The sequence below is a fragment of the Lygodium microphyllum genome, chromosome 15 (genome assembly GCF_053477565.2).
Source record: "Lygodium microphyllum isolate KBCC chromosome 15, Lygodium_microphyllum_v1.1.10, whole genome shotgun sequence".
Classification (NCBI taxonomy): Eukaryota; Viridiplantae; Streptophyta; class Polypodiopsida; order Schizaeales; family Lygodiaceae; genus Lygodium; species Lygodium microphyllum.
Genome location: NC_141149.1, coordinates 35,156,119 through 35,170,182, shown reverse-complemented (window position 1 = coordinate 35,170,182; position 14,064 = coordinate 35,156,119). Strand labels below are relative to the sequence as shown.

Below are 14,064 nucleotides of genomic sequence, written 5' to 3'. Positions count from 1 at the left end.
CAGGTACATATCTGAAGCAGTGGAAAATGAGAACTGGTGTGCAGCTATGGATGAAGAAATGAATGCCTTGGCTGAAAATAAGACATGGGATCTTGTGCCACTACCTGAAGGAAAAAAAACCATTGGCTGCAAATGGGTCTACAAAATCAAATGTAAGTCGGATGGCAATGTGGAAAAGTACAAAGCCAGGCTGGTTGCTAAGGGGTATGCCCAATAGTATGGACTTGATTATGAGGAAACATTCAGCCCTGTTGCCAAAATGGCAACCATACGCACTGTGATTGCTTTGGTTGCTACTAGAGGATGGAAATTACAGCAAATGGACGTTAAGAATGCATTTCTTAATGGTGACTTGGCAAAGGATGTCTATATGGTTCAGCTAGAAGGGTATGTTCACCCTGATTTTCAGCATTATGTATGCAAGCTGAAAAAGGCACTGTATGGGCTGAAGCAGGCTCCGAGAGCTTGGCATGCTAGAATCAGTAACTACTTGCAAAGCTTGGGTTTTACTGTTGGTAGGACTAATCACAGCCTATTTACAAAGAAGACCAACAATGGCTTGGTAGTGCTGGTCATATATGTTGATGATTTGATAATCACTGGTGATGATGACTTGGGCATGTAATGAAGATGCTGAAATCTGAATTTGACATGAAAGATCTAGGTGAATTGAAATACTTTTTGGATATTGAGGTAATCAAGGCTGAAAATGGTTTATGACTGATGCAGAAACATTATGCCATGGAAATGCTGAAGTTTAGCATGGTTGAATGTAAACCATTGGATACACCCCTTGATCAGAATGTCAAGCTGGACATTAGCACTGGAGCTGAAATTCAGGATGTGACTATGTACAAGCAAATGGTTGGAAGTCTGATCTACTTGACCATCACTAGGCCGAATTTGAGTTATGCAGTTGGGCTCATAAGTCAGTTTATGCAGAAGCCCAGGAAGCCACATTTGGATGCTGTTAGGCGGATTATGAGATATGTTAAGTCCATTGTAGATTATGGGTTGTTCTATATGAGAGATAAGCCCTTGAAACTAGTTGGATACACAGATGCGGATTGGGCAGGATGCTCATATGATCGCAGATCTATGAGTGGTTATGCTTTTGGCCTTGGAAGTGGCATGATCAGCTGAAGCAGCAAGAAGCAACCAATGGTTGCATTGTCTAGCACTGAGGCAGAGTACAGGGATACTGCATTGGCAGCATGTGAGATTTCATGGCTGCTCAAGCTTATGGCTGATTTGGATATTCAGGTGGATGCTCCAGTGACCTTATTATGTGACAATCTCAGTAGTGTACTCCTGGCAACGAATCCAGTATACCATGCCAGGACAAAACACATAGAGGTACACTACCATTTTATCAGAGAGATGATTCTTGCAGGGAGAGTAGATCTTATGCATGTGAAGACTGATGAACAAGTTGCAAATATCTTTACTAAGTCTTTGGGTAAAGATAAGTTTAGTAGTTTTAGACAGCTACTTGGAGTTCATCAGATGATTTGAGCTTGAGGGGGAGTGTTAGAATATCAAGCTCCCATTACTCTCCTATTAGTATGTATGACCGACATTAGCTGCGTCCAGCTGTATCAGCAAGTGTGGGACATTAAATAAGTCGGTGGTCTTAAACCCAGTGTGAATGGTCGTACAGACCTTAGTACTATTGTATACACTTATGTTATGTTAGTAGTCTATGAAATAATGGAATATGATGAACGACCTGAAGGTCAGGTTGCTGCTCCATTACATTGTCTCTCTCCCTCTCTTTTCCAACAGATTTTAGGTTGAATACACTCAACCAAAGGTCTATGAACCCTCTCCTCATGAAATCCAACCTCAGCTTGCGAAAGTGAATGCAACAGAGACACATGCACTATGTGTTTGGTGCTAGGACTTGTCCTTGCAACTGTGTGCATGTATGCACACACCAAACACCTAACATCAAAAAGCAATACCCCTCAATTATCCACTTGGTGTCACATGGTTGGATTGTTTCTCCACCACAAACAATCTCCTAGTGTCACATCACTAGGCCTACTCTCAAGCATGGAGAGCCCTCACTCGACACATCCTTAAAGGGCCTTTCTTTTTCACAAGTCTCTTTTCAAAAAAGCTTTAATTTTTCTTTTCCCTTTGAATTTTTTTTACTATGTGACCACCAAGAGTGGTCATGGGCCTAATGATGAGAAAGGTAGTAATTTTGGTGTGTGAGGGTCACAGGAGGAAGGGGAAGTGGCATGCCACTGTACTAGTCCCCTCACCCTAAAACACATAAGCCTAATTTGGTTGAGACAAGGATGGAAACATTGAAGTGAAACATTGAAGTAAGAGAGAATTCGAGGAAATTGAACAAGCATGAGTATGAAATTCATGATGCACTACTACTTGTTACAGTGGGGAGCATCAAAACATATGTTACTTAATACGTAAATGAAAACTGATGTACATTACTTTAGATAATGTCAACCCAAACGTCCATGTAAATTACATTAGATAAAATTGAAGGTGGTTTCATTTGGGTTGACATTAGATAATGTCAACCCAAACTTCCATTTAAATTACGTTAGATAAAATTGAAGTAGGTTTCAATAGGGGAAATATGGACTCCAAACATGAAATATACAAAAGATAAAAACATTTTTATCGAGGAGATGTTATCAAGTATCCTAAAAGAATCCCCCAAAACAGTGCACTGCTTGCTTTCTTCAGCTTTTTCCACACCACCTTGCAAACCAAAGATCAGGTTACTTGGGCTTCTTTGACAACACCTGGTAACCTTGCTAACATGCTAAAATGTTGGATGGGGAAGAGAGATCAGTATCTCTTCTTAGATTCCCACTAACCTAAACACCCTACATTTTGTGGGGGAGCTAAGCCACTCCTCTCTATCTTCTATCCTACCCTGTTCTTCAAAGGATTCTGCATCATCCAATAATATCAGCCCCAAAAACAGTAGTTAGTTCTTCTGGGGTGCAATTCCTCATAGTTATTCAATACTAAAGGAACACTCAACAATCAACTCTGCACAAATTTTTAGCCAAAAGTCTAACAGGAAATTCTTCTTTTCCCTCCATTTTACTGGGCATGTAATACTCAAAAAGGCAACATTCCTTGTCGCATATTCCCCTCACAACTGATCCTCATCAATCAATGGATTATGGGGGGTTGTAGTCGACCATGCCACACCATCATTCCCATGCATCTTTACGGAACTTTTACCTTTTTCCCGATGGTCTGTGAGTTTCCACAGACCAAAGTGGGTTTGGAAGAGCAAATAGAAAACTTGATTGGTGATGCAAATTATCGATAGGTCTTTCGAATTGTGAATCTCCCAACTCCTTTTACATCATGGGGATCAGCCCAGCTCAAGGTAATGTCAATACGTTTAATGTTTTCACTTGGTTGGAGTTCTCTACCGATATTCTGCACACATTGATTTGGTGATGCGCCTAATACCCTTTAATCCCCACCGTCCAGCTTTCACGTTTGTTGCTTTCACAACCAGCATTACTCTTCCTCGGACCTCAACTCTTCTTGGTAATAGCCACAATAAACACCCAGTACTTTACACAGTACATCTCTTAGACTTTCATATCCAGGTCAAAGCTTCAGAAAAGTATTTCATGTAAGTTACCAAAAAATACAAAATTGTCAGTACAACTGAAGCAAGGAAGATATAATGATCTCATGGAGATGTTTTACTTATGCAGTAAGGGAAGTTACCTTGGAAGGCCATAAAATCTAAACATATACATGCTTGGAAGGTAACTTGGTAATTTTCCTTTGAACTAAAACCTTCCTGTTTTACAAATACTCACCAAAAAATTCATGGTAAATATAAATCCATGCGTAGAGCACTGTACATCAGTGGCAGGGAGAAAACCCCCTATATATGTAAAATCCCTTGTTTTACATCAACACAGTACAGCTTCTTCCTTACACCAGAAACACAATACTGCTGGTTTTATGTTTACAACACTTCATACTCGGATTTCCTGTTTTCCTCTTTCTATTTTGCAACAGCAACATCAGCTTCTTCTTTGGGAGATTTGTCAGCAGCTGAAAACTTGCTGAATGTCAGTTTCGATTGTGGTAGTTGGCCATTTGTAGCAGTAAGCTCAGTATCAATAACCACACTGTCTTCTTCCTTAAAGTCACCCCTTAGAATGCCTTTGGCAAGCTCATTCTCAACATATTGTTGAATGACTCTTTTGACTGGCCTTGCACCATAATTTGGATCATATCCCATACTTCCAAGTAGTTGCACAGCACTATCACTCACTTGTATAGTAATCTTCCGCTCCTTCAGCCTAACTTGGACACGCTCCAACTGCAAAGCCAACAAGACAATGTTAGCATACGGGGTGGACCTTCATGTCTGTACTCTGAACACAGACTACAACATTGAACAGAATTTCCAGCATACAGACCTGTAGCTTAACTATTCTGCTGATCTGTTCACGGTCCAATGGCTGGAAGACTATATATTCATCAACTCGGTTCATAAATTCAGGGCGAAATGTTGCTCTTGCAGCTTCCATTACCCGGTCCTTCATAGCCTCATATGTGCTTTCTGGAGTTCCATCTCCACCCATGTTTAGTATATACTGGGAACCAATATTTGATGTCATAATAATGACCGTGTTTCTAAAACTTACAGTCCGCCCTTGTGAGTCAGTTACCCTACCATCATCCAAGATTTGGAGGAATATATTGAAGACATCTGCATGTGCCTTCTCAATTTCATCAAACAGAATAACTGCATATGGCCGCCTTCGTACAGACTCTGTTAGTTGCCCACCTTCCTCATAACCAACATATCCTGGAGGTGCTCCAATAAGTCGAGACACTGCATGTTTCTCCATGTACTCACTCATATCAATCCTCACAAGTGCTTCTTCAGTATTAAACATATATGAAGCTAGAGCCTTTGCTAGCTCTGTCTTTCCTACCCCTGTTGGGCCCATGAACATAAAACTTGCAATCGGTTTGTTGGGATCAGAAAGTCCTGCTCGTGATCGCTGGATGGCTTCTGCAACTGCCTTAACTGCCGGATCCTGCCCCACCACACGCTTATGCAACTCAACATCCAAGTACAGCAATTTCTCTCTTTCCGACTGCTGAAGCTTCGACACAGGAATACCAGTCCACTTGCTCACAATCTCAGCAATGTCATTTCCTGTGACTTCCTCTCTCAACATTGGCTTGCCTGAGTTCTGATACTCATCCAAAGCTTTCTCAGCTGCTTCCAGCTGTCTTTGAAGAGACATGAGACTGCCATATTTAAGCTCTGCAGCTCTATTCAGGTCATAATCTCGTTCAGCTTGCTGTATCTCAATATTCACTCGATCCACCTGAACTCCAATTCATTGGCAAAACATGAGAATTACCACCTGATACAACATATCACTTCTTCCTGTCTATTTTACAGGATAGAATCTAACTCGTTGCATGTTAGAAATCAGAATATATTTACCTCTTCCTTGATTGACTGGATACGGGTCATTACTGATTTTTCATGCTCCCACTGATCCGTGAGCTCCTTTTGCCGCTGCTTCAGAAGATCCAATTCAGCTTCAAGCTTACTAAGCCTGTCCTTTGAAGCTTTATCTGTATCATTTGTAAGAGAGAGACGCTCCATTTCAAGCTTCAGGACTGCCCGGTCAATCTCATCTAAGGCAGTAGGCTTTGATGTTATTTCCATCTTCAATTTGGCAGCTGCTTCGTCCACCAAATCAATTGCTGGAACACAGTTACAAAGTAGATCAGCAGACTTTTCCTACCATTGCTGAAAATTGATCCTTTAATCATGAAACAGAACAATTTGGCAGCTGCCTAGTCCACCAAATTAAATGCTGGAAAACGCAATAACAAACTAGATCAGCAGACACTGGGCATTCCTGGCAAGCATCACCTGCTACTACAACTTTGGCACAATGCAATTTACAACCTAGCCTGAGACCAGGCAATGATGTCAAGAACTGGAGCTTCTAAAGCCAAGAATGACACCTTTGAAGTCATCCCAACCAAATGATTTTCAATAAAAAGCATGTAAAGTACCTTTGTCAGGAAGAAACCGGTCACTGATATAACGGTCTGCAAGGAGTGCAGCTTCAACTAAAGCACTGTCTGAGATTCGAACTCCATGGTGTAATTCATAGCGTTCACGTAATCCACGAAGAATGGAAATTGTATCTTCCACAGATGGTTGGTCTACATAGACTTGCTGAAATCGGCGTTCCAAGGCAGGATCCTTTTCAATATACTTTCTATACTCGTCAAGTGTTGTGGCGCCGATGCATCTCAGCTCACCTCTACCAAGCATTGGCTTTAGAAGGTTTCCTGCATCCATTGCTCCATTGGTAGCACCTGATAGGGTCATAAAACACATAAGTATGTCCTCCTTCCACACAGGCCTATGCTTAGTGAAAAGAAAAATGCCATTCACAGCTGTAACACACATCAACTACCACACATACTGTCTGGTTTGAGAAAGAGAAATCTACAACACTTCAAAATGACTCATACAATAGGAGAATGTTATAAAGACAGCTTTTTTAGTGGAAATTTTGGTGACTGCAATCATCAATGCAAATCTTTCCGATGCTCTAGATGCAACATACCACATTCTCAAAACATTCCAATTGTATGTTCAAAAGCAACAAAAATCAAGCCCAAAACTTCTCAGAACTAGATACAAATTAAAGAGAGCTATAAATAGGATTGGTTTTGGCAATCCAACCTGCCCCCACAACTGTATGTATTTCATCAATGAAAAGGATTATTTGACCATCTGAATCTGTCACTTCTTTCAGCACAGCTTTCAGCCTGTCTTCAAATTCTCCCCGGTACTTAGCACCAGCAATAAGGGCACCCATATCAAGAGATATAAGCTGCATAGATAGGAAACAAGTGAGAAGATATCTTTTTGAATTTTCATATTCTCTCCTTACTTAGGCAAGGATGCAAATGACCAAACCTCATTGACACAAAACAATGATTCAAAACGAGCAGCCTTTTATGTTACAGACATACATACAGTTAGTCAGAAGCAAAAAATTCCAGGTCTTACTTTTCTGTTCATCAATGCTTGTGGTACATCTCCTTGAACTATTCGTTGAGCCAGCCTGTGAAGAAACAAACAGCCAATCAGATAAGATTATTCAACCTCTCATGTCAATCTAAATATGCCTCATATAATAATCAATCATTGCATCAACTAAAGTAAGTCCTCGATCCTGCATACCTCAGAGTGCAACAAAGGCACAGTAAGCTTAAGTGGATAATGCTAAACCAGCTAGCTTCTAAATTGATCGATGGAGTGACACTAGCTGATGTTATCACAATATTAGGTGGCATAGACATCATACCACATCATTGTTGCAAAGGCCAAAAATCGAAATGATAATTAATATGCAACCTTCCCACAGCTGTGTGGTTGAGAACTCCCCCTTTGGGATGTGATGGAATCTCAAAAACCTACTCGAATTTCAGTATTCTCACCTTCAAGCACAGCAAATCTCAACCACAACTGTCACACAATCGGCTAGAGTAGACAAACTTAAGACCAATTTGCATACCCTTTTAGTATCCATATGACCTTGATTTCAAAATGACAGGTTATCAGAGAGTGTCGAAGCTGAATGCACTATCAGCATGCACAGTTGTAAGGATGAAATTTGACCATTCAAGCCAACAATGAGAGCTGTGCCTTGTTACCATCTGCGCATCATCAGCAGTTAGTAAAGGCTTCTTTGCAGTTGATTCATGCCTGTGTTATGCCTATCAAAGGGGCCATGTTTGCACCAATCAAAGGTGCCTTGCAATAGTTGTTCACAAATCCAATCACACTACTCAAATGTGGCCTGTCCCGAGATGACTTGATTGAGAAGTTTCTAGGCTCTTTCATACACAATCAGAGTGAGAACCTCAAAAGCCGTAGAGTAGCCCAGAAGTTCAATAAATTACATGTTATTGAACCATGACACACTGTAAGAAAAACAACAAGAAACCCAGCATACACGTGAATGCATCCTATAGTTGATATTATTGGTGCCCTTTATGCCCAATAGTCCCTAAGTTAGTCATAGACCAGTAACTTAATAAGCCTCAGCAACATTGGGATGTATAGATTCACTTAAGAAACAGAGAGGAGCAAAACAGAATTGAACACTGTAAGTTGCTAACTTCTTTAAAACAAAAAGAGATCTAAAAATGGCTTTCGTGAGCTCTGTAGTTTTAGGTCTCAAACAATCTATTTACAACCCCAGATTATGTAAGTAACAGAAAGGGAGAAAACTGAAAGCCTCACCCTTCAGAGATTGCTGTCTTTCCTACTCCAGGCTCCCCTATCAAAACTGGATTGTTCTTAGTCCTCCTAGAAAGGATTTGAATGCAACGCCTAATCTCATCATCTCTGCCAATTACAGGATCTAGCTTCCCCTGTCTGGCCATCTCTGTTAAGTCCTTCCCATACTTCACCAAAGCTTCATATTTGCCTTCAGGATCTGCAACAATTGAATGCAAAAAGGATTGTCAAAATAAGAAAGAATTACTTTCACAAATGGTGTATCTTTTCAAAAACTGCACTCGATAACTGACAGTGCAAACTAACTATACTGTGAAGGCAAAGCAAAAGCTACACTTTACTTTATTGCACATTGCAACAGATTTGCACATTTTGGTACACTCTGTACCTTGATCTATAACCTTTTGTGTGCCCCGGATTGCTTGCACCGCTGCAGCGAGGGCTTTCTGACTGATTTGAAAATCCCTAAAGAGCTGCTGACCAAAACGCTTGTCTTGTGCAAAAGCAAGAACTAGATGTTCTACAGATATGAACGAGTCACCATATTCTTTCTTGAACCCTCTTGCCCGATCAATCAAAGCCTCCAAATCACGGCCTAGCATGGACCCACTTGTTTCTCCAAGAATCTGTCAAATTTTTTTCAATCTTATTAATCAACCAAACATGTTAAATTCTGTTGTTTACAACCATTAATCCCAAACATTGCCTTCTCAACATGGCCAGGACCCAGAATCACAATACCAGTCCCCCATCAGTCAATGTCTCATGCTTTTCTACATATCCCAATGGTTATAAAGAATAAAACTTGGAGAAGAGAGTTTTTCTGAATGTTAGAAGATTCCAATCCAAAGGAATTCTGTTGTTTCTCCAGAATTCCACATACTGCCTTATGCAGTCACACAATAGCATGGGAGAGGGGCAGACATTACTTAAAAGCAGGTCAGTAACGACAGTACCAAGTTCAGAGTATACAATCCAATACCGAGTTCAGAGAACTTCACTCACTTTTGGTTGCCGTTGTATGAATCTCTCAGTAGCTTGAAGAAGTGAAGTGTTATCTACATTGGCCTTTGCAAAAATGCGTCTAGCTAGACCATTCCTCTGCTCAAGCAAAGCTTTCATTAAATGTTCAGTCTCCACAATCTGCTGCTTACTCTCTTTGGCTACCTCCGGAGATGCAACAACAGCTTGCCAGGCCATTTCAGTGAAGTCTGACTGGTTAATCTGCAGATGAATGAAAGCAAGAAAACAGAATGTCAAAAATGTCAATTGATGTCTACAATTCAAATGGATGATGCATGAAAACGTTATATTGAATGTACACAGACCATTTAACTTCTCAATTTACTTCATACCTTGCCAGCTTCACATCGAATCAGGCTTCGAGCGTTCTTTCTATCTCTGCGTAAAACAGGCTTCGTGTTCCTGATTGCCCTTCCCATTTCACGCCTAAGGCCTACAAAATTGTTTAAATTGCCACTCCTATGCCCGATAGGAGTGGCAACAGCATTAGTCTTAATTGGCACTCGGAAGGAAGTCACGCGCAGTTTCGCAGAGGATATCATGGTCGTGCTGTGGCCATGCCGGTCCGAGGAAAGCTCGCGAGGATTACAGATGAACGAAACATTGGTCGCAAGGGAAGCCATGTCGCAAAATAGCCGGGACCCTCAGGTCGAAAGCCTAGTGTTCCAAGAAACACTTGAAATGCTGTGAAATCAAATTGGTGTGGGAGCAACGAAGAGCCAAGGGGAGGGGCAATATATCCACAGATTATGCGATGACTTTGAGTTGATATGAGGATGTGTACAGCGCTATGGCGGTTCGCAGCTTCGTGGCGATGGCGGCCAAAGCTCCCCGTGTCAGGAGTTAGTGTGCTCGGATTGGTGAGACCAGTTGTTTGTTCTCGTTGTTCTTTTTCCTTCACCAAAATGCACTTGTTTTGCCATTTTCTTCCTTTTCTTATCGACAAGTCTCGCATCCACAGGCTCCTCGAACCCTCTAGGAGGCCTCATGCCCAACAAAAAAGTACTACCCAATCCCATGAGATCGTGCACTATTTGATTTTGATGCAAGTTGTAAATGGGCTCATTGCATCAACCTAGGGTGTGGGCACACTACACCACCATGACTAGTTGAGTGATGGCCACTAGCCAAAAAATCACACATTGTTGTTGGTGGCAAGTAGTGACCACCAAAAGAGGGCAATACCACATAAGACTAGATGGCCATACTATCACCTTGCCTTAAACCTCAAATTTCCTCTTTACTTTAGGAGTAACAAAATTTCAAGGATTTCACAAATTCTACATGGCACATTATAAGGTGGTTTAGAGAGAGAGAGAGAGAGAGAGGTGCCTGCTTGTTCTCCCACTCTATTCGCTATTCAATATTCAAATACCTCAGCTACGCTCTCGAATTAGCTCTCTCTCAAGTATAAAGATTTGAATGGTTTGAGAGTAAAATAGGTGCTAAAGCTCACAAAATGTTCTATTGAAAGTTAATCGATGTGGGGGAAGCCCGTAACTCTAACCTCAAAGCTTGTCTTCATGGTGGTCTTTGGGGCAACAATACTTGCTTTCACCTTGAAGGTATTTAGAAATTTCCTTTGGACTCAAGGCGATAACCACCAATGGTACTCAATGGCTTAGGAGCTAATTACTACTAATAGAGCCACAAGAGGATTGGGAGTTGAAAAGCTCAAGGATAAAGTGGATAAGTTAGTTTTTCAATTGATAAAAAGAGTTGATGAGCAACAACTTTGGGCCATCATCATATCAATAGTCATATGTCTCAAACTGAATTTAATAAGAGCTAGAGACATCTCCTTACCAAGTAGATATTCCTTTGTAACCCATAAAACCATTTTCGCTCCCATTAAGAACATCCACCTTAGAAATGAGTTTATGAACTTCAAACCAATCTCTAATGAAAGTTCATCTCAAGCTGACATCTTGCTCTACCTCTAGAGTCAAGATAGGTAGTGACATGCAACATAAAGGGGCATACAAAAGCCTACTCATATCTCTAGACCTCATGTCCAAGTGTGTGATAGTTCTTTCTTGTAGAGTGTAGGAGTCATCATCCTCCCTTGCATTGCATCATGAGTATCTCAATGAATCACCTCAAGGGTCTAAGTAGTCAGAGACATATAGACTAATTTACCCAAGGCTAAGAGAACTTTGTGAGAGCTCCCAGCATAGGCCATAGAGAACGCAGAAGAAATCGGGGAGGCAAAGTTATTGAGATGTCGAGCTCTACATGAGTTGGCATTCACTACACACCTTGGTGATGTGGCAAAATATTACTCACTTGCATGTTAGGTGATTGACATGAGGATGCGCTAATGATTCTATAGCTGGACTACACCCGTGTAGTTTCGCCCTTGGTTATGGCACATTTATTGTGCCATCTCTTCTTTCCTTAATGGGTTTACACTTAGTGACCACATGTACATATGTTGTGATACCTTTATATTAGTATTTTATCATGTTGTAGACTTAATTCTTTTGTGTGGATGAAAAAAGAAGAATAATAATAATATTCTAGCCCTATCTCTCTATGTGCTCAAGTCTTTATTGCTTTTGTCTGTGTGCTCTTAGTCTCTTCACCTCTCTTCCTTGTTGCCTTTTTTAATGGTGTTAGAGTCATCCCACGGCTACGCGGAGCTTGATTGAAGGCTAAGGTGAAGGCATTGGAGCATGAAAGTAAGCAAGCAAGTAACAAGTAAGATGTTATTCCACCTTGCTCCATTTACCTTAGGTTATAACCATAAGAAGCTCTTGAGGCTAGTAGGCTACAATCTTCGATTATAATGAAACTTGGTGAGTAAGAAGAATACCGTATGTACTACAAAAACATCCTTTAAGGCTTGCCTATTGCTATGATTTTTTGCATCTGAGATCATTTCGGCCTTTGTTTTGGACCTAAAAGTGGTTTCGACAACAGTTTTTGGGTACACTACTATAGTTTCAACTATGTCGGTTGTTTACACATGCACAGGTTATATATTTCGAATCTGTAAGGTTTCAAGTGTTTGTTGGGTTATAGACATATATGGTATCTATATACAAATTGCAAATTGCATTTATTGTTGTGTAGTCAGTGAAAAAGCCGGTATGTTTAGTTGTGGTGTGCCTAGTATCAGCTTACTTGCAAATTACAATTTTTTGCAAGTTGTTTATTTTGTCAAAATATCTAACAACTTCAACTTCAATCAGATTACTAGCAAGAAGCTTGATGAGAACAATTATCCTATATAAAAGTTCAAAATGATAAATTTCTTGAAGGGCAAAGGTGTTTGGAATTACACTAAAGGAGACATGGTAGTAGCACCTGAAGTTCTTGCACAAAATGCTACTGCAGAATAGGTAGAGGCTAAGAAAGATTGGGAGCAGACATTGAGTAAGTAAAGTCATGTATTAGTTGTCTATTAGTGTCATAGATAGCATGATGGGTTGGTTGCAAGAATCTAAAACCCTCGCTATTGTATGGAAGAATCTAGCAAGATTGTTCAAAGTAAACACAAAGGCCAGAAAGCTATAGCTCAAGTCAAAGTTGAACCAAGTAAAAAGAGGGAACATGTCCATTAATGATTTTGCCTTGAAGATCAAGAGCATTGTGGAAGCTCTTGGATCTATCATTGTAGTAGTTGTTGATGATGATGTTGTGTGTGTATACTTAGCTGGACTTGGAGATGAATACAAGAGCTTCAAGTCATCTCTATGAATATAAGAGATGATATCCCTAATTTTGCTAACGTGATTTCTATGCTGATACTTGAGGAGAAGAAACTTGGCTTGGATTCTGCTTCTTCTCAAAGCAAGAACAAATTTGAACAGGTATTTTACTCTCCTAGCAGAGGTAGAGGTCATGGTAAAGACCAAGGTGGTGGTCGTGGTCAAGGTTATGATGCATAGCAAAATAGATTAAGGACAATGGTCCTGAGGAAGGGAAAGTCAAAGAGGGCAAGTTGCAAATTTTAATAGGCAATAGAATTTTTGTGATAGAAGAGGGCAAGTTGCAAATTTTAATAGGCAATAGAATTTTTGTGATAGAAGAGAGTGCTAACATTGTGGTAAAAAAGGCCACATTTCTAAAAATTTCTTCAAAAAGAAAGCTAAAATTAGAAATTAAAAAAAAAGCAACAAGGCAATTATGCATCCAATAGCAAAAACAATGATGACATAAGTGAACAATTGTTTATTATGTAGCACTTTATGAATACTATGACTGCTGATGGTTCATCAAAGAATGATGTACGGTATGTAGACTCAAGTGCCTCTAAGCACACGACTTCTCATGGAGAGTGATTTAGAGAGATAAGCAGTCTAGAGTCTCCATGCTATGTGGAGACAGGGGATGATACAGCTCACCCCATTACTCATGTTGGAAATAATCCTTTGAGTATGCATGATGGTAAAACTAAGTACTTGGCTAATGTGTACATATACCAAATATTATAAAAAACTTGGATTCTGTTGGTTAGATTGTAAAATTAGGATTGCAGGTTCAATTCACATATGATGGTTATTATGTAGAATATCTTTAAAATGATTACAAGTTGATTGCAAAAGGAAAATGTGTTGACATGTTTACTCTTGATGTAAGTCTTTTTGAAATGGATATTGCCATGTCTGCACAAGGTTCATGTGTTGTGGCTGATATTGAAATTTTGCATTAGAAAATTGGTCATGTGAATGTGTACTAGCTAAAAGACATGTAGTCAAAAGAGATTGTGGATGGCTTGC

General features: G+C 40.1%; 1 protein-coding gene across 1 annotated transcript; it reads right to left on the bottom strand.

Moving 5' to 3' along the window:
- Positions 1–3,682: 3,682 nt before the first annotated feature.
- CLPB3 (casein lytic proteinase B3) lies at positions 3,683–10,300 on the bottom strand. Its single transcript, XM_087694066.1, has 10 exons — positions 9,673–10,300; positions 9,323–9,541; positions 8,706–8,943; positions 8,321–8,516; positions 7,082–7,136; positions 6,752–6,902; positions 6,070–6,378; positions 5,486–5,751; positions 4,440–5,363; positions 3,683–4,339 (listed from the first exon to the last, which is right to left on the bottom strand). Exons 1-10 carry the CDS (start codon positions 9,961–9,963, stop codon positions 4,019–4,021), a joined length of 2,970 nt encoding a protein of 989 aa, XP_087550192.1. The 5' UTR covers positions 9,964–10,300; the 3' UTR covers positions 3,683–4,018.
- Between the last annotated feature and the right edge of the window lie 3,764 nt (positions 10,301–14,064).

Bases quoted from the DNA above. Each gene is read 5' to 3' on its own strand.
- CLPB3 (XM_087694066.1), bottom strand. From the start codon at position 9,963: ATGGCTTCCCTTGCGACCAATGTTTCGTTCATCTGTAATCCTCGCGAG. The intron at 5,364-5,485 runs GTAAATATATTC...ATTGGAGTTCAG, and splicing joins TCCAGTCAATCAAGGAAGAG to GTGGATCGAGTGAATATTGA. The intron at 4,340-4,439 runs GTCTGTATGCTG...TTGGCTTTGCAG, and splicing joins GCAGAATAGTTAAGCTACAG to TTGGAGCGTGTCCAAGTTAG.